Here is a 27,598-nt window from a genome sequence, read left to right on the forward strand (position 1 = left end):
CGTTCCACCGCGGCGGACACATCGGCGACAATTCCGTAAGTTGTTCGTTTTTATAGGGGCGAACCAGGTGAAGAAATAAAAAGGCGAGCACGTCGAAGCATAGACGAGGAGACGAGTTATATACGTTGTGTCCCGTTGTGTCACGTTGTACGATCGTAACAGCCAAGAAGCAGCAGGTACCTCTTCGTCCTTCTCCATCTTCCGCAAAATTACTTATAATATCTGTCAACGAACAGACACGGCCCGGTAGCGCTGTTACCGTCGCGCTACAATCCCTTGGAGAAATGCCCTCTTTATTATCTATCAGAAGCAATCTACTGGACACTTTCCTCTCTTCCCTATACTGTTCACTCGTTCTGCTTTTTCTTCTCCGCTCGTCGCGAGCTTTCTGAAGTCCTACGTTCTATACTAATTCTACGACACGCATTTTTCGAACTTGACTTTTAGGGGACGTGTAGAAGCTTTGGTGGACGTAATCTGACGAGATCTCGTGAACAATTGAGATCATTTAACCGGGAAAGCATCGTGTACATCATGCGAAGCAATTTCGTGTTATCGTTACCAGCCATTATTGAAAAAATTGCTCAGAGAAACTGTAAAATTATTATTTTAGTTCAAGTAATCGTTAAAAAATAATAGATATTTGTTTAAAAATAAAAATGAGTAGTCTGGAATGAAAAGCTATTAGGATTTGAATATGTCGATTCGTGGAATCGTTTTTTAATTAGAGATCGATCTGAAATGAGTCGATTGGAAATACGAAAGGAACTGCGGAAAAATCAATCGAGACAATCGTGAATCAAGTAACAAAAATAATCAAGTAACAAATAGATTCGCGGTTAGACGTTGTTCTAATTGAACCCTATGAAGACAGCAGTCTGGAAGGCGAACCAATTGTCCAACGTGCACAGTAGCTCTATTGAAAAAAGAAAGGACGGTTGGCCCACCACGTGGCCCGGAGAATCGCTTCTCTATGGGCGATTCACAGAACGATGGAAGAAATTTGAAGGCAGAACCGAGACGAGCACACACGTACGTTGACTGCTTTTCAGGTTCGCTAGAAATGCCTCGAACGTCCCAGCGTATAAACTGCCTGGGCTAATTTAGACCGACTGTTCCGTGAAATTACCGGGGCTCACTGGGTAATGAGAGGGTGAACGAGGGCCAGGATATCCACAACCCTTGGACAGTGGACGGCTAATCACGGCCGCTCGTTAGCGAATTGAATGCGCCTGGAATCGTGTCCGATCGAATCCGCGCCGGATAGAAAGTCAAAGAGCTGCTTTCTACCTTTTAAAAAAGACCTCACACCGGCCACTAAAAAATTTCACACGGTCTCTCCCTTTGGTAGGACGAACACCGGTAGCCAAGGACACCGATAGACGTCTTTTCTGCACGGATCGTTCTCATCCGGATCGTTTCGTGTCACGAAGCTACGGACGCGCCTTTGTCGCGAGTACAATTTCAGAAAATCGTCCATTGGCGCTTCTAACGTTTTTAAGACGCTTCAAGAAGAGGAAGAAAGGAATCGTAATGGACGAAACGGTTTTCTGATTGATTTACAGGAGGCAAAGACTGTTTGAGGGTATTTTCAAGAGGGGAAATTTGTCTAAGAGATGGAAGAACGTGTTTAATAGCAGACGACAGTCTACTGAACTGCTTCCAGCAAACGAATCGCGAAGCGACGATTGTCGGCGACTTAATGGACACCCTATATTTGCTCATTAACGGACCCTCTGTCGCGAATCCCGAGCACTTCCACAAACTCTCGACGAACGGAGGAACGACCGAGCGAGGAAGAAGTCCGCACAAAGGGACTGCGCCCAGCCAGGGAGAAATCGAAGGATGAAGGAAGCAGGAAGAATGGGAGGAGAAAGAGGAACGGGGACCTCTCATTAGGAGCTTTGCGAGAGGAAAAGCGATACGCTGCGCGTCTCGACGCAACTTACGCTTTTCAAGATGCTCGGGGAAAGAGCTAAGAAAAATGCAATTCTCTAGAAAAATCTCCTACAGTCTTTTATTGACGCAGCTTTTCATTTCATAAACGAGTCTTGATTCGTTTTTAAATTGTTCTTTCGAAAGTTTTGTAATTTCGTCTTTTTCTCGATCCTTTCTCTCATAATACCAGTACCAAATAACATATATCATATAGATGTAATTTCATATAGATTTACTTCCAATATTTTCTTACAGATCTCAAACGATCAACGCGGAATATACCATTCGAGAGACAGGAAGTCGATTTCGATTTCCTCAAAGGCCGCATCCCAGTTCCCAGACTGTTGTCATTCATATCGTGTCGCGCGGTGAAAAACGTATCCGCGCGTGTCCGTAAAAAGTGCGAAAATTTGCTCCCGGTCGATCCCGGTTCTCGGAACGTATTAGCGTGACCGGTTCACGGTGAAACGTCTCTACGATTAAATACGAGCCCCAACAGCCTCGCTTCTTCGTAATGGCCAGCGAAGAAAATCGCTCTGGTTTCTTCCTTTTTTCCTCGATCTTCTACCTTTTTTCCCCTTTATTCTACCTTTGTCTCTTATCTTCCTCTCTTTCTCCCGATGCGCGCCATTTCAAAACATAGTCACGGCGCGCGTTAGTTCGCGATTAATATACAAGTCGTGATTTCCAACGAACGATAGTTAGAGGGCACATTAGATTTCATATCCACGCGCGACGATTAAATCTCGTGCAACGTCGAGAACGTGAGCCTCGTCATTGTTCCCCTTCGTGGAATTATTATCACCGGCACGGCGGTAATATGGTTTTTAGCCAATTCGCGGTCGCATCGGCTCGCTCGTTAAGAAGACGAACCAGAGAACGGCGGGCACTCGCATTTCTCCTCGTACGATCGATGGAATCCCGACGTGTTATATGCGTCCATCGTTTCGCTGACGAATGAGGAGATTAACATTCAAATTTGGCGGTCGTGAGAAGTATGGCAATTGTTTGTCATAGAATTTTAGTGAATAAAGTAATAACGAATATTCGATATTTGTCGAGGTGTTAGCTTGTTGAGATTCAAGGAAAAGCAATTAAAGTTGTGAAGTCAAATCAGTGACAGCGTAATCTTCTATAAACATAAAATACGTAACTGTAAGGCTATCTAATCACCGTTTCTATATAGTTTCTATGATAGCAATGTATCGCTTTCTTAAGCCTAATCGAAGAATTCTACTAGTTTTGAACAACTTATCACCATAAATTTATCGTCAGTTGTTTTATAATTTATACTGCAAAAATTTCCATGATATCTTTTCTATCGTATCTTCTATTTTGCCTACCAATAACATACAAATTACCATCATTCTTCGAGTTCTCCGAACTTCTGCAACTCATTACCCAACAAAAACCATAAAAGAAACACGAATCTCTCGGCGAGTAAATCGAAACGGCCGATATTCGCGGACGCCCGTAAAGGTAGTTCGATTCCAACGAGCAATTTTTTTTTTAATTACCGAATAAACGTAGAACGAATTCCATCGATCGCAACGCGCAGTTCGCCGGCGAACGATTGTTCGGCACGATCGGCGTTCTAACAACGGCTACAAGGAGAACGAGCGAGACGCGGGGCAAGGAAAGAAGGAGAGAGGGGAGAGTAGCAAATTTTTCAGCGCGGGATTTATCTCCTTTCTCATCATTAAATTCACTGTATTTTACGTAACGTGGGAATCGACGGAACAGAGGAACAATGACGCCGTACCAAGTGTTGCACTGGTACAGAATCGATCGGTGAATTATTCATCCGCATGAACGGTTCGTCACCGTGCTCTCCATTAATTACCGATGTTCAACGAGCGAAAGAACTCCGTTTATGTAAGCTGGCAGGAAAAATGCCGGCGATAATAACGAAGTTACGTCGCGCGAAACACGCTAATCTAACTCGTCGATCGCAAACGATTCCTCGATAACGAAGTTTTACACTTGTCATCGTTTCCCTTTTCGTACGTTTATTTATCTTCTCTTCTAATTTAGGATCCTATGAAACTCGTTCATTAAAAGACGAAGCTTCGTATGGGCCTAATTATCGTGAACGTTAAAGGTAACGTTCTTTGAAATCGCAGTATACATACGTTGTTGAAGTAAGAAATTTAGTTTGCAGGAATTTTATAACAGATCTTCCACTGTGAAAAATGATATTATGAAATCGAAAAATGCCTACCTATATGAATCTCTTGCACAAGTGAACTAATATTATAAGGAGAATGTTACAAACCGTAATAAATTTTCTTACGTGATAGTAACAGGTTTACGAGCCTATTGATTGTTGTGCAACAGAACTCTGCAACTAAGTAGTATGTCAGTCACAAATTCATTAAAATTATTGGTCAAGTCTCGTTTGTTAGTCGAATTACTCGAATTCAAGAGATTTTTACCATTTTTTTCACGAAGAAATCTAAAAACGGAGCATGTATCTCGCGTAATGAGAAATGGAAGATTTCCCCACAACGAATTATTCAAAAACAAAATCCAATCGATTCTACGCTGTCTAACCACCATGATTCAATAAAAATAAATTAATAGCAACGAAAACGTAACACTCGAGGACGATGGAGAGAATCATCTCAAGGCGTGCCAAGAATCCAAAGCGTACTCATTAAGGATCGATCCAAGGCCGGGATTTCTCGATCGCATTTGCGTCGTGATTATCGAGCGCAAGGCGTACGTGAAATTCTCGACAGCTATTAAAATCTGTCTCGATCCAGCGTGCGTCGATAGTCGTGCGACCAGGACGAACGGGACGTCGACAGCCTCGAGAAGAAACTGAAAGTTCGCGATCCGATTTCTTCCCCACGGATTCCACTCCGGATCGATCGTTTTCTTTGCTCCGCCTCGACCGCGATCTATGAATATTCATGCTGTACGCGACTTATGCAGAACATCCGCTCGTCAACGATGGCTAGAGGTGGTGCAGAGGAGAAAGATGAAAGGCAAGGAGGATCTCTCCTCTTATTCCGTTGATCGCGGTAGTTTCTTGTTCGACGATCGATTCCCCGTATTCCCCACCGCCCCTCGCGCGACAGCTACCAGAACACGTTCCTACGGGGCCTTTAATTAACAAGGAATCAATCAATGGCGGTCTTCATGGAATTCCGAAGAAAATCGAGCCAACGAGCCGGAGACGAACCCCCGAGAACGAACGGTAGACCCTATCCGCTCGTGGGAGGAAGAGTTCGGCCGATTTTCGGTGACATTCGGTGGAATGAAAATTTTTAACGCGATGGAGCAAAGTAATGTCCCTGAGTAAATTGTACAAAGTTCGATTATTTTTTTCTTACTACAGTATTACTATCCTTTGGTAAAGAGATAATTTTCAATTGTAATTGTATGTTAAATTAATCAACTAGCAAACTTAAAGGTACGCAAGTATCAAACATTTATGGTAATAAAATTTGATAATATTGATAACAGCATCTATTATACGAGAAATACAACTTTTTATTGTAGCGAAATTAGATACAAATGCAAAGAAACGAGAGATAAACTATGTGTGATGTAGAATTAGAGTTGAGCTAACCAAGGTAGCAAACTGCAAAAAAGTCAAGTCAATGAGAGAAGGAATGGGCGTCTTTCCTAAAATTCGCAATATATAGTGTAATAAACTATCAATAAACATAAATACACAAGGACCTCGATTTAAAAGTACAATTCCTCTTTCGCAAGAAGATCCACAAAGAAACAGGTCATCAATCCTCGAAATTAACGAATCGAGCTGATTTTACCGGGCAAAGGGACACAGACAGGTAGACGCGAGATCAGATTCGTTTGCCGACTTTCGAGTCGATCGGCTCGACCCGAATTTCGGAGACCGAGCTGGAACCAATAAAAATGCCCGACATTCCCCAGGACTTTCTCTACGCTTCTCTACGCTTTTCCACCCCCGCAACCGAGCGGCACGTTACAGGCCAAGCTGTCCTCATCCGAAAAGCAGCGACGGAGTATCCTCCGCTTGTACTTCCTTCGAAGCCCATCAAAGACTAACCAAATATTTGTCGAGGTCCTCGTCGACCCTCCGACGAAAGGGATGGCGATGTCCCTTGCCTTAAACGCAACCGCGTGCACCCTCCAGCTGAAAAAAAGGGGATTTCGTTCCTCGAAGGATCTTTTGTATCAAATCAAGGCTATCGCGAGCAGAGATCGGCTGATGACGGTCCATCGTGGATTCTTTAATTTCTGTGATTGCACGGGACTTGAGAAATCACCGTGGAAAAGAGATTCCTTGTTTCCCGTGAGTTTCCTTCTTGGCTTCGTTAGATTCAGACAGATTGTCAGAACACGATAGTCAAACATGTTAGTTTTTCGAAGAATTATACGATGAAGTACCTTTCGTTCTCCTTTTGGCGAAGGTACATCTTGCTTCGAAAATACAAAATTTTATGTTATAATTTCAGAGAAGGAAATTCACGAACTGACACGATTCAAAGATGTAGGATTGTTCTAGGGCTTGTTAGTTTCTAGAGTTTTGGTTCTAATTTGAATTTATAGAGAATGTAAACGGGAACCAATCTCTTGCGATAAAGCAGGCTCTGGTTTCTTGTTTCGTCGAAAGGAATCGATCTTATCATGGTGAAATATAATCAACGTTTTAGCGTAATCGTCGAAATAGGATCGTTCGGTCTCGTTTTACCAGTTCAAGAATCCTCATTATCCTTATGGCATAGAGACACAAAGACGAACAGAGAAGGAAGGGAAGGGAGACAAGTGGGTGGCGATGTTCCACGGTGAGCTGAAGAAATTCCGGAGTCAAATTACCCTCTTTTCCACTCAATGCTGCCCTTTCGCCCTGACAATATTGGATTCTCAAACGGTGACATTTTGGACAAAAGTGGCCGAACAGAATTCACCATAAAATTCTTCGTTCAAATTTTCGTATAATCCTGCCAAATTGACCACCTTATTGTCTTAATCATTTTGATCTCTATCTTTCTCGGTTTATCGAGTCGTGCGTGTGTCACTTTCGAAAGATCAAAGACAGTTTATGTTATTCGAAATTGTTTAATGATCATTTTTAATATCGTTAGAACGAACAATTAAAAATTTATAGCGCTTAATTTACAGTGTTAAAAATTTAAACAACAGATATCTGGATTACGAAGACAGTTTATGTTATTCGAGATTGTTTAATGATCGTTTTTAATATCGTTAGAACGAACAATTAAAAATTTATAGCGTTTAATTTACAGTGTTAAAAATTTAGACAACAGATATCTGGATTACGAAGATAATATATATTATTCTAGATTGATTAACCATATTTTTCTACCGCAATATGATTATTAAATCTTTTCCATGTTTACTATCAGCGATAATTTATTTCACAGATATGGATTCCAAAGATAATTTATAGGTACTATTTTTCTTATCGCAACACTATTATTAAAAATTTTCAGTGTTTACCATTATCGATAATTTATTTCACGGATATCTTTTCCTAAGAGATAAAGGGATTCATCAAGATTCACTGCGGATAGTTAAGCATCGAAGCACACGATATGAAAACGGAAAGCGGCGCGAGTCTATTCGCGATACGCTTTCGTCCAATATTCATCCGCGCGGACGTAAAAGTCAGACGTAATCCTGTAAAAATACAAGGTTTTACCTCAGAAGGTATATCAGTCCTGCTGCTTCCACCATTGATGGCCCCGCTGGCGTACAATAACATTCCTCTCTTTCCGCTTTTGTATTTTGTGAGTCAATTCGAAACATGAATCGTATAATAATTCAACGAAGCTAAGGAAAACAACCTAGACCAGCCCTTAAACCGGACTCCATATTTATTGGAGCGGAGCTTAATAGAAAATAATAATTTCCAATGATCTGATCCCTCGAAAATGTAATCAATACTCAACTATTGTTATACTACATATTTTGTAAGAAACCTGAAAATTAAGTTAGTTTTAATTATATATTTCATATAATTTATAAGTATATTTATGTGTATAATTATATATTTCAAATGTATGAAATATTTTTTGAGCATTTCTGAAGTTAAATGAGAGATCGGCTTGAGAAATTATTTGTGAATATTTCAATAGTTATCTTCGAATTAGGAAAATACATGCTTCACTCTGGTCTAATTTATGCGTAGAATTATATTTTGTGAGAGTGGAATAATATATGTACACGGTCCATGGTAGAAACGGTGACTGCTTGCAATTCTGATGAGAAAACTGAGTGCTAGGTGAAGCTCACTCACATCCCGACGGATTTCTGTCTTCTCACCTCTCATACATATTGTGATTACTTCTAAAGGAGGATGAAGGAGGAAGATGGAAAACGGGCTGGTCGATGGGAAAAGAAACCATGACTTTCCTCTCTATACTCGATGTTAATAAATATCGGGAACGATAAACAAAAAGTATGAAACAAACACTCGTGTGAATTTGCAGAAAATGTTTGAAAAATTTCAATCCGCTAATTTGCATAATCATTTGCGTATCATCATAACTAAGATTATCATTCCTCCAGATTTTTTATGCGTATATTAAAAATTACATTTTAGGAATTTCAAGATAATTTTCGTCTGCATACACTTTCGGACATATCGTACTTCGATTATCTCTTACACGATTTTAGTAAAATAAATCCATTTCGAATTTTCGCGCCGATAAACGAGAGGGAAGTTCAAAACGTAATTTAAAAAGTTTCGAAATACCGAAAGATTGGTGTAACGAAATGTAAAAGAAACAGTCCAACAACTTGGAATGAATGGGCGAGTCAATTTGGAATCGGATTAAAGCCAATTTTTGAAAAGCGACCAGTGATCGATCGGTGACGGTAACGAATCGCCTCATGCGAACCAAGAAACGATCTTATCGACACTTCTATTTCCGTTTCGTTCCTCGATCGCCTCCTCTATTCGCGTGCGTGCCCTTTCGACGTCCCATCGCGAGAGTTTCACCGGAACCCTCGTCGCGACGGCGTCTGACCGATGCTAAATAGCAGAAACATAATTTCGTGAGTGCAGAGGAATTGCTTTATCGCGTGGAATAATGGCCCCGTATTCACGGCCGGCCCTCTCATAACTCTCCTTCTTTCCATTGCACTTTTCGGAGATTACACGTGGCGTCGATTCAACCAAGATCGAATCACGTGCTCTCGTTTTGCATCGCTGAATTTTTTTCAATGAGAAAATTACGTTCACGTTGCATTCATGGATCAAATTAGAGATTTCTGATTGAAAGGTGTGAATGATGATGATGGATTAACGATACGGAGAAGTTCATGGGAAAGATACTGACAAAATTTATAATTTCGAATATTCGTATATTATTTTATTGCTTGTGGAGTTAAGCTTTGATAAAAAGTTGTGCATACCTGCAAACATTGAAACTTTGAAAAACTTTAAAATTCGTAATAATATCGTCTACGTGTACACTTGATTCGCTTCGAGCAAGATAGGAAGAAGACTACACCCGTGAAAAATTATAAAACTAAATTTTCCTGACTGTAAGCGATATTGATATACGAGTCCGAGACTAGTGCCAAGAAACGCTTGTAATAACGTCAACTCTCTTTACAGTCGACTTAAAATATCAAGACGAACATCTCCCTTTTCTCCCTTCGAGGGGAGAAATTAATGTCCGCCCTCTGAAAAGACACCTTTCGTGGAAACTTTCTATTGCTCGTACACGAAGTACCGTATTGTTTGCGTACGATCCATCGGTAGTTCATTAATTAACGCGCTAATTATCCTGGATCAGGGCAATTAGGTACAATTATGTACCGCGCAACGCGGGAATATTTTATCAGGGTAATTACGGCTCGTAATAAAGTCTCATCGAGCGGACACCGATCAGCGAAACGATCTGAACCGCGGCTGGATCGGCTCGGTTGGACTGCAGAACAGGTAATTAAAAGCATTGTCAGAGTACAAAAGGAGGGAGAAGTTGGGTTACAATCGATGTAGAGAGGAGACGAAAAGGACAAGAAGCGGCGAGCACCCGCGCGCAAGAGGAGACACGATGGACGCTCCCGGTTTCTGTGGCGGCCAGTCCGATTCGTAATTACAAAGTACGATCTAAATCAATCTTGATTACATACGATGAGACGCTGCGTCCTCAATTTACGTAATTCCAAAAGACCGCAAAGAGAGAGAGAGAGAGGAAGAGAAAGAAACAGAGAGGGAGAGACACTGTATGTTATTTTAGGACGATTAAAAATAATCGTTCAATAATTATAAACGGGGTAAAAGCCGTACAAATCGTGATATAACCACGGTGAAAATTCTATTCTACGGCTGGTTCCTCATTCGTGTGTATTGGATGAAACAGTTTGTTATGTTATGTCTACTATTTTATTAAGCTTTAGACTAGGAATTTTTACACAATTTCGCACTTTTTCATTTTCTTTTCGTGTTATATAGAAAACTCTTTTCTAATAAGCTGCTTTTAATTTTCAACGACTTTAAACCTCGTCAAACCAAGCATTGTAATACCTGTTTTAAGGATAGATGACCAATTAACCGTAACATACGAATATCAAATAATTATACCATTGCTTATAAGCAATTAATACTTGGCACTCTATTTACAATTCAAACAATCTCTTACGTTACTGAAAGTTTCACAACTTTCGAAAATCGAACGTTATGTTCCGAAAAGAAAAAGATTGTAAATATCTACGAATTTTATTCTTTGTCGCCTACACTTCGTATTCTTTTCTGAATATTCGCGTACGCATTCTATGCATTTCTACGTATTTACGATTCCCCCAAACTGCATAAAAATCTGCAACTTACGCGTTACACAGCCAATTGAGGCGAATTATCCCAATCGAAAACCTGCAAAAAGCGCGAACAAGTCTTCATATCCCGGCAATTATCCAAGCATCTTCTTTCCCATCTAAAATTCCGGGGCCACGATTGATCCCGTCTCGCGAGGGCGAGCGTCGTCGCGTCGATTGAATTGAACCGAAACGGGCAATTAAAACTCCAGCGGTGGAATCCGCTCTGGATTCCACGCGGGAAAAGACAGAAGGGCCAAAGAAGTTGACGTGCGACGAAACGAAGGGAAAGAGGTGAGACAGGAGCTTCCGCGCCGTGACACGCGCGGATCCATGGGCCTCAACATGGATGCCTGTTCTCGTTCGGCGGCGCATCAAGACGAGACTATCCTCTCCGAGGGAAGCAATTACTCCGTGAACGAGTGCATAAATAAGGAGGAAGAGAAACGGTCGGGCGGTAGAGGCCACAATGCCTCCGCCGGGTGCTGACTGATTTGCATCGGTCGCACGATGAGATGCGAAGCGGAGAGGACTGCGGTCGGTGATCTTTTGTGAACAGAGATCAAAGTGGAAACGCTGGAACACGTCGAAGAATGTGTTTGTGTATCGATTTTTTCCGATATTTAAAAATTCGAAGGTTTCTCAATCCGATTATTCGATTATTATAATAAGACAAGATTCGATTATATTTTTTAGTTAATAATTTGATGAAATTATGTTACGTGTTAATTTGGTAAAGGATTATAATTTATTAACCTAATATTTGGAAAGTAATCTAAAGACGGATGAAATACGAAAAATTATTCTGGAGATTGTAATCTTCCTACATTCGAAGGTTTAATCAAAAAATTATTCGCATACGTGTGCTTACATATGTATATTAATATGTGAAATTTACGAGATTTGAGGGTATTTTTTCTGCAGCATTTGGTGCGAGAGAATTTAATTTATTGTCCAAATGTTTCTGGTAGATGATTTAGGTCTCACTCAGCTGAGAATTACAAGTATGGAAGATGAAGAAATATGAAAGATTAGAGATCGTTATTTATCAACCAAGTGTTAAAAATATCGTGGCGTATACAACTGACATTTACGTTTGATGAAAGAACAATTTGAATTGAAGTAGAATAGAAGCGTAGAATTTAAAAGATACTCTATTCCGAAGTAAATATTACGTTATATCGAAGTTGTTCTTCTATATTCTTTTGGTTACAATAAGTATTGCCGAGGGTTGGCTGAGTTTACTCGAAGTCGCACACCGCGACTTTTTATCCGCGAAAGGGAGAGGAAACGTGTGTCAAGGGGTGACTGTGGCTGTCGGCGAGTATTCTGGAGAAAAGGAGGACTGAGGGGAGGTTGGCAAATACGTTGGACGCATTCAGATCAGTCTCCGAAGGAGAACGAAGGGAGGTACAGAAAAGCTTTTCGGGACGCGTCAGCAAGAAACATCAAAGTCCGTGCCATTTCCTCCGTCCGAATACAAATGAAATACTGTACGTACCGGCGCGGCGCGGCGATTGTATCGTTTTCTCGTCGATACCAAGCAATTTGCGCGAGATACGCTCATCGTGATAAATAAAGAAGGAAAAGCAGCCTTTCTAAATGCACGTAAGGAATATACAAAAATTATACAATATAAAAATTAGACATTTCTCTCTCAGGAGAGTATAATTCTACATAAGAAAAAGATATTAAAGTATTAAAAATTTTCGTAATATTATTGAAAATATAATTCTATAATTTATCAAAAAATAAACCACGAATAACGAATATCACGTTTCGTGATTGGTAGTGATTAGATTCGTGGGATGGTATATAAAATAAATATCGAAGCGTCACGTGAAGGGAGAAGCGCATGTAAACGATGCGACCGTGGAATCGCGAAATACAGCGGCCATAATACGCGAGACGGAAAATAGCGGCAATACTCTTGAGTGGCTGGGATGGTGGCCTGGGGGACCTACGGGGATAAGGATTTGCTCCAAGGGGAAATACTCGTGCGAGTGGCACATGCGGGAATGCATATGCAGTAGGGAACAGTGAGCGCAGGTGCGTCTAATTTTGGCGCTTTCGGGGCATTTCCCATAGAAGCCAAATTTCTCTTACTATTTCCAAAAGAAATCTCGTAGATCACACCTTCAAAACGATTCTCTATCTTCATCGAGTCTTACAAAATAGAATTGTCAAAGTTACACATTCGTATCAACCGCTTAAACCATTAAATTCGGCTCGAGGATAAATTTCTGACGACCTTGTGATAAGAAATTCTTGAAATCGAGCGATACTTAATCAGAACAAAATTATTGTTTTATTTTCTATGATCGTTTATTATTAAAAATTCTGAAATCTTGTAAAATATATTTTTTAATACGAATCACAGAGATTCTTCTTCTTGACGTCTCCGTGGACTAAGGAACCAGAATGGCTATGACACACCACTGGAACTCGAGAAACGTATAGTCCGCCCCCTTCCCAGATCAATAATACCATCCCCGTCCTAGGCGCATGTGCGCCGAAATATCTCCCCGTAAGCGTACTGGTTTCCACCCCCAGATGAACTAGGTACGCTCCGAACGCCTTGCACCCCTCCATGCAACATTCATAGCGCCATCAATATTATACGCGCGAAATAATAACCTGTGCATTTATTATGAGAGGGGTGGCTGCCGTAGCTCGAGAGTTTCGTAAAAAAAAAAGGAAGAGAGGAACACCCGACGAGGGATGCTAAATTATGCGTGTAAACTGTTATGCAAATCAATTGGTCGAGGGTGAGAGATCGGTGAAAGTGATGGATCGGTTTTCAAGAAAGAATCTCGAAACGCGATGTTGACGCGGAATTAATTGTTTCGTGGCTTCTATCGACTGATTACAACGATTGATCGATTCGATTTCTCTTCGCTTTCACGCCTTTTCAACGGAACGAAGTATGCAATGCAAATTTTGAACCATCGTTCGATCAAAAAGCAATGATCGATCCCTTTCGACGCGTTTATGTCACGTTGTTAAGATCGAAGGTTACATTTTTTCGAAAGGTCTTCGTATAAAGCTCGAGATACTTTCGCACTAGCATCCCAAAAATGGGAAAACAATCGAAAGGGTTGTTCAGCAAGCAGACGAGGAGTTATTTCATGAGGTAATCGTCGTGATCGAGACGCTCTCAACGAGCGCAAGAGGAACTTAATCCCACGATATCGTCATGCGAATACGATGTTTGCATTGGCGTCGAAAGAGATAAAGGAGGAGACAAAAATGTGGGACAAAGAGAACGATAGAAGAACTAGTCTCGTAAAATCTTTATTACCGTCAGGCATCCCCCTGAAAAAATCGTTCCGGTCGCACTTATGTAATCTTGGATCCTCGAATTTCCTCATACATATCCCATTTTCTTTATATTTTCCCTCTCTTCTCCTTTTCGTTTTACGATCAACGAGGATAAGAAAACGAGATATTATATCGTTTTCACCATTCTCCTGATACAGTTAGGCACGCACAGCTCCTCGCCGCTGTTTATATTACGAAACGAAATAATTTATGGAAGATAAACTACTACTGGTTATTTTCGCATATGTCTTTTTTTTTCATGTCTTCAAGCACACACTTCTGGGGACCGGTGTTCAACTGGATGATACCCATAGCGGCCATATCCGACACGCAAAAGCATCCGAGAATCATTAGCGGCAAAATGACTTTGGGTGAGTCCGCCGCGGCCGCGCTTCGTCGCTGGACCTTTCGGGGAATTCGAATTTCGCCGCTCATAATAATCACGTATCGCGACGACCACGACCACGACCAAGACGGTGGACTGGGAACGGGGACAACGCGGGGGCGAGGGACGTCGAGGGCCAGAGAAACGGCCCCATAAAATAATTGCCGCTCGAACGCAGCGAATCACCGTTTATTTCTTAATGAGCCTCCATGGAACACGTGGTTTGAACGGAGACTACCATTGAGGATGGAAGATCGTGCTGAAAGACGTGAAAATTTAGTCATTTTTTCCATGGAAAGTTCATGGGACATTTTCAAAACGATCTTTCTCTTCCCTTTTCTTTTTCTCTTTCTCGTGTTCGCCCTTTATTCGTTTTTAACTTGTCCGATTGATTTTTAGCGTTGGCTTTGTACTCTATAATGTTCATGAGGTTCGCCATAAAGGTGCAGCCACGGAATATGTTGCTGTTTGCGTGCCACTTCGTCAATTCCTGCGCGCAGCTTACACAGGCTTACAGATTTCTCGACTATCATTATATCTCGAAACAAGAACCCAATGACGAAGACACACCTGTCTCTCAGGATGAAAAGAAGTGACTTCGTATATGTTGATCTCAGCGATTATATAGCTATAGTTATTCGGTATAACAATGTAGATGTTCAGTATCGATTGTGCGAAAAATTTTATAATAAAATCTGCAATCTTTAAACAAAATTTCCTCGATTCAAATTTTATGGTAAAATCTGAATGTGCAAATTTTCGCTTGTTCGGTAAAGAAATGAACTAAATATCTCTTTTATTCTCAAAGCTTGATTTGTCGTTTTTCTATCTATGCACTTGTTTTACAAAAATTGTAAATTTTTCTAATCTGCCACATATTGTCAAAAAAAGGGGCGATATCATCTCGCTGAAGTATTTAAGTAACTGAAAATTACATTGTATAAGCAGTAAAAAGTTTCAGGATTCCATGAAAATGTAAAGAACATTCACCGTGAAATCAGCCTATTCACTCGACAGTTTCCCCATTTTTTTTTTTTTTCTTTCTTTCTCCTTCTCCCCATAGTGAGTGGAAAAAGTTTATTCGTGGTGGCCCCCGTTCGATGGACGAATGTATAAGGAGAGCAATAATTTTCTAGGGGTCGGTTCTGTCTTTCTCGTTTCTTTTCCCGCGCCTCGGACGAAGGCCATTCGATCGAGCTTGGGGTCATTTTATGGGATCTGGCACGGATCAGAGGCACGAATCTATTCCGGTTTTTCCGAATACTAAGCCACGCTGCGCCTCCACCCCGTTTCTACTCTTTGCATTCGTTTGGCCTGGACGAAGGAACACGAGGGCGGATTCGTGTCCCTGAATAAATATATATGGACTGATTAGCCCTGCTTGGCTTCGATCATGCGTTCCTCCTATTTATCCGCTTCCTTTGCATCAAGAAAGATCGGTGGTTTTGTATCATTTCTGAGTATGTTGAGAAAGTGTACGATTTTAACATTCTATAGACAATACACATTAGAGACAATTGTCATTTTTATCAGCTGACAAAAGTCATTTTTATCAGCACAACATTCACTCTCTGAATAATATAACGAGGGCTTGTCTTCGAAAGTTTTGTATATTTTTTACATATTTGAATTGTCCATAAATGCATAAATATACTAATCGTTGAATTCCACTAACAATAAAATCTACCAATTTGCTTCCATTTTCATGTTTTGTAAGGCGATCACATCCATTAGTAATTTCATTCGATTGCTATTTACTTTTACTTCAACCATGAGATCCAACACCACGTTCATCCGCTTTTCACGGGAAGATCTCGCCAATTTTCACGAACCGGGCTTCTCGATCGTACAAAACGGGGAGAAAGAAGATCGCAGAGGCGAGACAAAGTCCACGGGATGAGTCCTTCGGGACTGATTTCACAAACAAATGCCGACGATTGAATGCTGGCATGTCGCAAGATGGATCGCTCTCTTTGAATCACAGATTACCCGCCGCCTTCCTTCCACCTCGTCCTGCGGTCCTCCTCCTTCCGCTGCGCGGCCGCCGTTTCCAACTGCCCTCTTCCTCCAGACGGCTCGTCCTTCCTTTTCTTGCTCCACCTCTCTTTCGAGGCGCCTCTCCACCTCCGCTCGCAGACACGAACCGAAAGCAAGAGAGAAAGAGAAAGGCCCATTCGAACTGGCAGCACCGGCAATTTGCCACATGCCTACGTTCGCTGCCTCTCCTTTCTCCTCTGTAGAGGAGACTGCGTCAACGACAGTCGAATCCGCCGCGAAACTCACCGACCTATCGATCGGACGCGATCTCGATGACCGGTGACGTTCAGGCATTAATCAGGTGCACGGGATTCTTACGATCCGGACGCTCCAAGAATTAGATATTCATTGTAAATATTCGAATAATTATTTTCGACGATTGATTAGATTTTAGGATTTTAGAATTTGGTAGTGCCTTTTGTTTTCTATCGAGATTTTAGTAATTGTTAACACGTCGAAATTGATATTTTGTGGCATTCGTCGGTAACATCGTATTCCGCTGTTCAGTCTATCGATTGTTCGGTATTTTTCGTGAGTCGATCATTTTTATCCCCTCTTATAAGGTTAAACGTATTTCTTCTTGGATCGTTTACATGCAAACTTAATATTTTAACGATTTCAAACTTCAAGGAAAATCTGAGAAAATTCTTGGATATATTTATTAATCTACTCGAAGAAACAAATGATTCCTTTCGTAGAACATCAAAGGCGAAACTTTCCTTCAGCTGGTTAATTATACGGTACTGAGTGTTTCGATTCTCGTGTCAGAAATCATAACATGCTTCAAACATTCAGAAAATACCGATTCGATAAGCGAAACACTAAGTCAAAGATTGCAAACATACGTGTGATTCCAATAGGGTGAATCGAGGTGAACAATAAAAGTTAAAGGAGCCTTCCGAGGAGACGTGGAGGAAACGGGTGGAAAAACCGGGTGGCCAGCAGGAGGAAAAGTGAAATGAACTGTAAAGCGGAATGCACAGACTGTAAAGCTCACCGCTGCGGAAATCCATGGGCCTGGGAGAAAAAAGAAAAAAAACTGAGAGAAGGAAACGCAATAGGGGGTGGTGGATACAGCCTCTAGGTCCCGACGACATTTCGTCGACCGATGATCTTTAAATTAAGTGCACCGGCTTATGACGCCCGTGTAAAGTCTTCCGGGGTGGATTTTCGCGAGTGGGAGCACAGAAAAAAAGACTCTTGAAACGCGTGGCGAATGCGGCCTGACGGGCAACCCCCTCGGCGAAATGAATCAAACGCACCCTCGCTATGCAGCACATTCATTAGGCTGACACGCCTGGCACGGGCCATTTGGGATGCTGACTATTCCCGCAGAAAGAGAAAAATAAGGATACTTTTCGTGGAAAAGGAGAAAAGAAAGAAATCGAAACAAACGTCGCGATTACGAATGAAACGAAACAACCCTCGAAGGTAAAAACAAATTTGCAATATTAAAGAAAGGTGTGCATATGATCGCGATACTATATTATAAATATATATTATAAAATAAAAAAAAGCACACGTATTTTTTGCAAGGACAGATGGATCAACAAATTTTATTTCCTATACACAGCTCTTTGTTTTTCCTTTTTTTTTTTTTCTTCTTCTCCGATGGATTACTTTGTTTGCAATCTACGGTGTAAGAGGCGCGGTGAGAACAGAGTACCACTGTTGAAAAAGTAATGGCTGGTGATAGCCATGTAGGGGAAGAGGAATATTCCTGGTGGATTCATAAAAAAAAAGTGCTCGAGTCACCCCTGAAAAATAACAGGAAACCGGGGCGCAAGCTCTCGCCATACGGCCGTGAAAGTGTTCAGCGTTAAAAAATCATGAGGGTGTCGTTTTCCTCGTCCGTGGTTTCTCTCCTACCTCTACCCCACCGGCTTTAAGTCGTCTCGAATACGATATATTTTCAAGTCCTCCATAGCGATCGTGCCTCGTGAAAGTTCAGTCTGGAAATTCCGTCCTCAAATTCAGAAACTAAATTATCCGTAACCACAGCGAGTAACTTTGAGTTTGAAAATATTCGTTGACCGAAAGAGAAAAGAAAAAAAGGTCCGCGCATGAAAGTGCAAAAGGTTAAGGGATTCCGGCTGACCAGGGAAGTTCGTCGCGATGTTTTCGTTCGGGGGAGGGAGGGGGCGCGGTATCGTAGATGGCAACATAATCCTTGATAGAGGGCCATGACACATGGGAACATGGGGGACATCTTATCTTCATATTACACACGTGTGACGGTTCTCAACTTACGATTTCCACGCATTAAATGTTCATCCAAATATATTCCTTCATAAAAATAGAACAATTTTCTAAAAAAAAAAAAATCTACGTATACCTCTTTAGATGCCAAGTATATTTTTTAATCGAATGATCGAATTATATTTTATGAAACGTTATCCATCTTGTAAATGTAGAAAGAACCAAGTTCTTTCAAACGTAGGTAATGTTAAAAGATCAGAACTGGAACTTCCGACACGGTTATGAGTCCTTTTTGTAGAAAACTGCTCGATTATATATACACTAGTATGATGACACAAAAATTCTTGCAAACGAAAAGCTAGAACAGTAAGTAAGTTTCTAAAGGAAGTTCAAAATGTATAAGACCTCGCTTTAATCCTGGAACGAAACTTCCAACGTCCACGATGAATCGATGATTCCTTTCGCGATGAAGGACTCACAGCCGGATTTTCGCGAAATCGATATTCTATTGCTGTAAAAGTGCACGCTGGTGAGTAAACAAGTTCCTCGAAAGCGGTGGATCCGCGTGGTGAATCGCATGGATCACGCGTGCACGACCGGAAGAATCGACATGCACACCCACACGTAGACATGGGTGCTCAAGTTCGGGACGATTTCAGTGACCGGAGGATGGTTTATGAGCCGTAACCTTCCTGTCCAACCTTCCTCTTCCTTCTACCTAACTGAAGAAGCGCCCTTGCACCAAGTAACGTGACTCCATCCCTCTGTAAACTCGATGCAATATATTAGGGGTAGATTTCGCGAGAAGAAAGTATCGACGCGTGTATCCTGGACACGAGACCTCGACGAATTTTCAGATTTGCTTCTTGATAGTAACGTTACAAAAACGACTCCATTAGCGAGACGGCGATGATCAGAAATAGTAAATCGAAAAATTGAAATGAACGATAATATAAATAGAGAAGACGAATGGGAAAATTATTGTTAAAAATTTACTTCGGAATTTACGACTATTTACACAATCTTAACTTAACAAACGAGTCATTTTCTTTGAGAAATTGGGAAACACTAATAATATATCTGACAATAAGCGATAAAAAGTGAAACTGTTTCAGTTTATCTTCCGAGAAATGTTTTAACATCTTTCGTTCTGAATTTATAAACGTGAGTGAGAAGAAATTTGTTGGACGAAAGGGAAAAGATCGCCATACAAAAAGCGCGTGAAATTTCACAGTGAAACGACTCGTGATAAAGAAATTAGGGTATCAGGGGATAGCGATAACGTACGAGACTTTTTCTCCCTTTCTTCCTTTAACTTCCAGCATTCCCGGTATTCAGGGTTTCACGTTTTCTTCGGATTGGTCGGGCTAAGGGGTTTCGGCCATCCAGACGCTGGGGTTGGCAACTTTGAAGGATATTTTTTATTCATGTGACGTGTTTCAGGGCGCGGAAAAAAACACGTTCTCCCGATGCGAGGCTGAAGATCGAACCGAAGAATCGTACGTATGTCCTGCCATCCTACGAGACCTTCAATTTTAAAATCCCCTTCGGTTTAAGCCTATATATTCGTCCGCCTTTCCATCTCGACTCCTCGATCTCCGTTGAGAATTTTGATGAATTAACAATCGTGTTCGCTGGCAAGCGAAAAGACGTATAACCTCGTAATAATTTCTTTTTCCCTTTTTATAATACGACATCGATTCAAATGAAGCTCTTCGGCATTAGTTTAAAAGTCCGTAATACGTTGAGAATTATTTACATTTTTATGTTAAGGATCTAAAAAAAAAAGTCGTTGGAGTTAAAAGGTTTGTAAGAACACAAAAATTCGGGTTTAGAAAAACGTGAAAAAAATGTCTGGAAAAAAAAGCTTTCCTGCTAATTGACCGGCTCAAAATCGAAGGGAAGGAAACTCCAGGAAAGTTGCGAGACGCGGAGGTATTCCCGCGGGATATCAACGAAATTCTACGGATCGGGCTTCTTTCAAATATTTAGCAGCAATATCCACTTTCGTCTTGCACATCCTCGCGTCTATTCAATACCGATTCATCGACCCCGTTGTTCGATTGAACCCTGCTCGGATAATTATAAGTTTAATGGAAAGATAATAGTTAATAATAGAACGCATTAGAACACTCAAAATCTCTTTCAATTTTTCATCGCTCGCACTTAAATAAAAGCTTTGATAAGAAGATGAAAATATTGAATAGATTTGTCAATTTTTTATTTACGAATTAAAAAGTAATTAATTTATTATCACGATTCTCTAAAACTTTGGCCGGGTTAATCGAAACTCGAAACTTCCTAATTTCTTTGTTTCCGCGACTTATTATTTTTACGTCGCTTCTCTCTGCTACGGTTAGATTGATGTAAGTTTACGAAATGGTGAAGATATCAATGACGAGACGTATTATAGCTCGTCAGTTTACTAGTGACAAGCCTACCGGCTGGCCCGGGACTAAATGGAACTTCTAAATGGATAAGATGTAAGAGTTAACACAGCAGCGAGGGGAAGAATTAGGTGTCTGATGTATGAGACGCCGTCATCCGGTCTGGGTTCTTCCGGCGAGCCGTGGCCGTTCGTAAATGAAAGAGACATTTTCCTCGCGGAAAATCGCTTTCGAAAACACGATTAATCTTGCCATGGCCAACCAGTAGGTAAAGCTGAATTTTTCTGTAATTACCGCACCGGTCAGTTGGAAATTCTCCGTTTCTTTCGCCGACTTCTGCTCCATCGGAACAGCAATCTAATTTCGCGTAAAGGAAACGTCCCAGAAACAAGGGTGGATGAACTCAGGCACAAAAGATTAAACTTTCGATTATAAACCTCCCTGATAGAAGTTTATACAATTTTTACTTTAAATGGATATTACAGAATTTCTCTCGATTGAAAGTATCCTATATTCTAAATTATCATTTCATTTATACGAACGCCGTGGAATTTCAATTTAGTCTGCTTTTCGTCTGGAATTCATACACTAATGCTTAAAAATATCCGAGCATGCCTATATTTAACAGAATGTCATTTAATTATAAACTTACGGATATATAAAGCGATTAGTTATCTTAAAAGTTCTTTATCGCAACATTATTTCATTTCTGAGATAAGTCAGACAAAAGAGGTTTCAAGCCGACAGAAAAACTGCTGCGATTAATTCCAGTAATAATACCTAAAACCAACAGCCACGACGTATCGTTGTGTTTAATTTTCACACACACGTACACTCTATCAATTTATCATCAATTACTACAACTCTATAAAAACGTCCCGATACTTACTGATAGGAGTATATATATTTCCAATTTTACCATGAATTTCCAAACATCCTTGTTCCACCTCTACAGGTATTCGCCCATTATCCTTACTTTCGAAGGATAATCGTCATATCTCTTTTTCAGCCGCGCTGTCTTTGCAGATTCGATCTCGCGATGCCGACGAGCAAACGTTCCAGGCCGAGAGGTGAAGAGGGATGGATGATAGGGTGATGCATGTCCCATGTACCAAGAGTAGTAGAGGAGGATGGGGGAGAGCCGAGAACGTGATCCCCTGACTGATCCGTGAAAGCGTGAAAGGGTTTCCACTCCTTTTTCCACCCCTTTATCCACTCTGCGAGAACACGGGGGTGTCGCGAAGCAACGATCAATCACTCCGCACCACCGTCTACTGATGCACCCCTTTCCTAACGTCGACTAACGTTGCTCCTCACCCCTCGCCCCTCGAACCTCCCTCCGTCATACTACTATTCACATAAAGGGTTCCACCAACGATATGGCCAAACGAACATCCCACTTCGTCCACAAATACACCTCCCCCTTTCTATACCATCCTGATCTATCCACATCGTTCGAGCTGGTTGTTTAACGTTGCTTCGATAAGCTTTCGCGTTCTTTTTTCTTTGTCTTTAGACATCGAATGGTTCGGTGCAACACGCTGGATTTCACGGGAAGATCGATCGTTGAGAAAAGCTTCCGTTGCTCTCTCAACACGTTCCTTAATCCATGTACTACCGGGAATGTAAATAAGCGCGTACAATAAAGCAGCAACGAACAGTGCCACATCGATAGTACGAACATTTCTAAAATTCTAGAATTAAGAAAGGGATAATGGAGAAATTTACAGTTACGATAGAAGATACCGATAATAACTTACCGATAAAAATGATGAAAGAAAATTCCGACTAACACACGCGTGACGAACGATCACCGCTGGGCAACATCACGCACGTTCGTCCGTGTTTCAGAAGGAAGACACCCAGTGGCTCGCGTTTCCATCGAGGTGGTGCTAATGGCCGAGACGGTGAAAGAGAAAGAGGAGAACCGTACAGGGGAGAAAAAGGGGAAAGAAAGATGAACGATTAAGGACCGTGAGCAAACGGGCACACACTGGAAATCGGCGTTGGGTCAAGATACATCCAATGCCGGTTTTACGGTTCGTATCCGTGTCGGAGGATACTAAAACTAATGTATTCATGAGATAATTATTTCTTGCATTCATTACGGGGCTGTAAAGCTTTTATTGGCTCGGGACTTGCCTCGCGAACCACGGGCCACCCTTACAAAGTAGAAATAGCACGGTGCAGAATGGACCACCGCCTAACGTTCTTCCTCGTCCGATTCCCCTTTCTTTCTTTCTTCCTTCGTTTACGCCGTTTACGACATACATTTAAGGACAGTCCTTAAAACGCGAATCGCATGGTCGTATCGATAACCGGCGAACGCGATATCTCCGCTGCTAAAAGCATTCTTTAATAATATTTAACGATGGACCATGGAAATTTAATGCCCGTCCCTGGTTCCAGCCGGACAGCGAAGAGAAAAGCTGATTACATACAAACTTATTCGCAATCGTCTGGGATTTTGTAATTTATTCACTATCAGAAACAAAACTGTTAAGATAAATTCGATCGAGTCGCGAATTAATTTCCACTGTCGAAATACGGATTTGCTGATTGCACAATTATTGGATTTCTTTGCTTCTTTTATATTGGTCCTAGAATAGTATAGCGAAGCATCGCGTTTGCATTACTTTTTGTTCTAAATGTTTCTCACGGATAACAGCTTCTTTATTGCTCATACTTTCTATGAACTCGTCTCAAGTGTTACGTTCATAAAATGATGCTTTTTAATCATTCAAACTCTACTTTTATTAATTTTCTTGGCTACCACGTTGACGGGCTTTTATCGCACCGTTAACTTTCTCTCGTTCTAAAGGGTTGATAGTTCGTCACATAGAATTTCCTAGTATGTATAAAACGAGCAGAAGGAACGATTCGTGACGCGCTTAAAGCATTTGCGAATCAGTATATTCTCACACCTTTCAACGACGTATGTAACGCTACAGAGCGAGCAGAGAAAAGCAAGAGAAAGGGGGCAGCAACGGGGTGTCCCAGAAGAACAGAGACGCCAGCGGAATATCAACGAAGCCGCCATCGTACATGACAAAGGGCGTTATTCCTTCCGGTACCGCTCCCGGAAAGGGGAAGATACATCAACTCCTGTGTCATATAAAAATGTGTTTATGCGTCGCGCACTAGGAATGAAAATATGGCAGACAAAGATGTCCCGGATGCCGTCGAAATAAACGAATTACTCCTTGTTTCACACTTTCCCCTCGAATCTCAGAAAATGGGGAAAAAAACAGATCGAATACAATAGATGAAGTAATAAATAAAATCTACGAAAAGATATAGAAGATATGAATAAATACGAGGAAAAGAATTGTTTCTGGCTCAGATATTTGGTAATTCTTAAAGTAGACACAAAAAAATCTAACAAGAAGAGAAATAGAGAAAGGGCATACGAGGCGTGTGGAAGAATGGAGTTGACGGGACGAAAGTCACGAAAACCGGAACCGGAAACGAATCTCATCGTTATACATAGCCGTGACGTAATTCTCAAAGGAATCACAAATTTACTAGAAAAATCTACTAGAAGAATGTACTGTGCTGATTTCGACGTACAGATACACCAAATATAAGAAACGTACCTTCGTCATTCCTGCTTCCTCATAACGAAAAATTTCCTACGATCGGATATCTATAGGTGCATGAACTTCTGTGTACAATGATTAATTGTAATGGAAGATTCGACATGATTTCAAAGGTTTACGCCAGCAAAAGTAAGCAGCTTAAAATTATTGTATCGGTCAGGAAAGAGGGAGAAGGAAGATCAAGATGGGAAAAGAAGGACGATCGATGCAAAGGGCAGAGACGTCAGGATTTCGGATTTTCGCACGTGTTTCCAGCCTCGTCTGCGCGATTCCCGTAATCCCAGATGGCCCCCCCCTCCTCGAAGAGAGCCGCACTCAAGATTTCCTTTCTCCGTGTAAAAGGAAACGGAATTGAAATCGGCTTTTCGAAATTGCGCGCCGCCCCTCCCACGGCCATGCTTCTCTCCGGAGAGAGAAATGCAAACACGGCTTTGCTGAGCGCGCAACTTGATCGGAAAACAGGGAAAAAGCGAGGATGATATCGTGTGGATTTACAAGAATACACGGGAAGGGAAGAATGTATCATCGTCTTGTCGTTTCGGGATGGTCTCGTCCCCTGGATTTCGGGCTAAGAACGCAGTCTTCTCTTTTAAACCTGAACGATCCATTTAACCGAGTTATTAAAAAAAAACAGACTTATGCGAATGACAATTTATATCTTCCACTATGAGTTAATTATTTTCAAAACTGAAACTTTTATTCGACTAGCCCATTTAACATTACTGCAGGGCTGAGTCAAGATATTACTCAAATTAAAGATGCATTATATACGTTTCCTTCGGTGACAATTAAACAACAAAGAATATTTGGTTCGTGGTATATTAGCACGGAATTGTTTAAAATGATGATAATTTGCGGAAAGAATAAATTTACATGTAGATTTTGAATGTAGAAATTCTAAATGTAAATATAAAAATTATAGATAATTTTAATAGAAAAATTGCTTTTCGCAGTAATTTTGCTTATAGTTTCTACTTTCGCTCTGATTTTTATTTATTATCTTTGCAGATGATTATATAATATGTATTTTGAAAGTATAAATAAGTTAGTATTTGAAAGAGGAAAGAAAATCTGCGGTAGACTAATGGTGAATCGTGGTGCCCTCTTACGACTACTTGTAGAATTATAATAAAAGCATTATTTATAATTACATACTATTATAAATAATTATTACGCTCTTTTCACAACTATTGCAACATGCTATACTGAAATATAAATGAAACTAAAATATCCACTTACATAGACAAATAAAAATATTTTTTGTATTTATAAATATATAAACTCTCCCTTACCTGTTCTGAATTTTGTATGTATTGAAAATCTTGATATCACTGACATCAATGTTTGTGCAATAATTTATACATAACGATTAAATCTGATCAACTTGTTTATAAACGTATGAATTTATTTGATACCATGATTATGATAATGCAAAAGAAAACATTGCTGTACGAAGAAGCATATAGATTAAAATAAATTGAAAGGTAAATAAAAAGAAATCACCAATATATTCTTTATTTTTCTTGTTTATATAAATATATTTTTGTCAAAAATAAATTGTACTCGTTACTTGCTCTTGAGATATGAAAATAAATATAATATAAAACACTATATTTCACAAATAATTACAGATATTGCAATAGAAATACAAAGCATGAAATTTATATTGAAACTTCTGAACTTTCTTTGCATTCAATTTCATTTTTTAATCAAAATAAATTACTTTCATATAAACTAAAAATATATATATATGAGTAAATGTTATATTTAAACAATACTCAAATAGTTTAATGTATTAATACACTGACACACACTATTATTATGTTTATAAATGCAACACATTATAACAGATAATTTCCTTAGTTCTTATACCAGTAGTTGAACAACACAATATGAAGTGAACTCAACGCTAGCCTCAGCTAAACTGATCTTTCCTTCTGCACTTGCTACGGAGAACGGTTATGCCAAGATATACTCAACACCTCCCAGAGCATCCCTGACCAATCATAGGGAATTCCCAACCAATCCCTCGGAGTGGGTTCTCTATCACAAATGATAGAAAGGGAGAACTGCTTTTACAATACAGGCTCTGGTGGTTTACAGACGGAGCATGCTCCATTGGAATATTCTAAATCCCACGCTAGAAGGGGTGTGTCCTGCTGATTCCAAGTGGGAAAAAAAGAAGGGATCGTATCTACCATCGACAACGTTGGAAAGGGTAGATGGATTCTAAAAAGCAGACTGAAACGTTAAGAAGATGGAGCATGCTCCGTTACAATACTCCAAATCCCAGAGCTAAAAGGGTGTGTCTTGTGAATTCTAACTGAATATAAGAGAAAGAATTGTCAAATTCATAATACATTCTAATATTTTATGTATTTTTTTGGTTTCATGAAACTTTCGTTCTTTTAATGAAAATATACTCATATATTTTTACGTATCTATGTCATATTACAATGAAATTAATCATTAAAAAAGCATTTAAATAAATCAAAACTATTAGACACACATAGTCAATATCTTTCCAGCTGCAACACCCTTTTTCATCAGTCACCCCTTTTTTAGGAATTAAAGGGGTGACTGGTACCCCTTTCAAAGGGGTTAAAATATATAGGGGATGATTTAATGTTGCAGAAAAAAACGTTTGTGCCATGTAAGTTATATATAAGTTATAATGTACTAAAAACTATAGTTTTATAGTACATACATTGTAGACTAATCTTACTAAAAAATTATAAGCAACTAAATAATTTATACATTAAAAGTTATTGAAAATTATATCATGTAAATAATGTATTTTTATATATTTATCACTTGTAAATGTATAAACTTATCAATCTGTGAAATTATTAACGAATAGAATAATTATTGCCCGTTTAAATATTTCTTTGGAAATGAAAATAAGAAACAAAAAGATAACCTTACTTAAAACAAACTAAAACATAACC

The 27,598-nt window shown here is 40.1% G+C and overlaps 1 protein-coding gene across 1 annotated transcript; it reads left to right on the forward strand.

Annotated features, from left to right (window-relative positions):
* The first annotated feature begins 13,796 nt into the window (after positions 1 to 13,796).
* LOC122566654 (mitochondrial pyruvate carrier 1-like) lies at positions 13,797 to 15,024 on the forward strand. Its single transcript, XM_043724206.1, has 3 exons — positions 13,797 to 13,855; positions 14,314 to 14,414; positions 14,828 to 15,024. The coding sequence occupies exons 1-3, from the start codon at positions 13,800 to 13,802 to the stop codon at positions 15,022 to 15,024; spliced, it is 354 nt and encodes a 117-aa protein (XP_043580141.1). The 5' UTR covers positions 13,797 to 13,799.
* Positions 15,025 to 27,598: the final 12,574 nt, after the last annotated feature.

Source organism: Bombus pyrosoma, linkage group LG4 (genome assembly GCF_014825855.1).
Source record: "Bombus pyrosoma isolate SC7728 linkage group LG4, ASM1482585v1, whole genome shotgun sequence".
In the NCBI taxonomy this organism is placed as follows: domain Eukaryota; kingdom Metazoa; phylum Arthropoda; class Insecta; order Hymenoptera; family Apidae; genus Bombus; species Bombus pyrosoma.

Bases quoted from the DNA above. Each gene is read 5' to 3' on its own strand.
- LOC122566654 (XM_043724206.1), top strand. From the start codon at position 13,800: ATGGGAAAACAATCGAAAGGGTTGTTCAGCAAGCAGACGAGGAGTTAT. The intron at 13,856-14,313 runs GTAATCGTCGTG...CATGTCTTCAAG, and splicing joins ACGAGGAGTTATTTCATGAG to CACACACTTCTGGGGACCGG. The intron at 14,415-14,827 runs GTGAGTCCGCCG...ATTGATTTTTAG, and splicing joins TAGCGGCAAAATGACTTTGG to CGTTGGCTTTGTACTCTATA.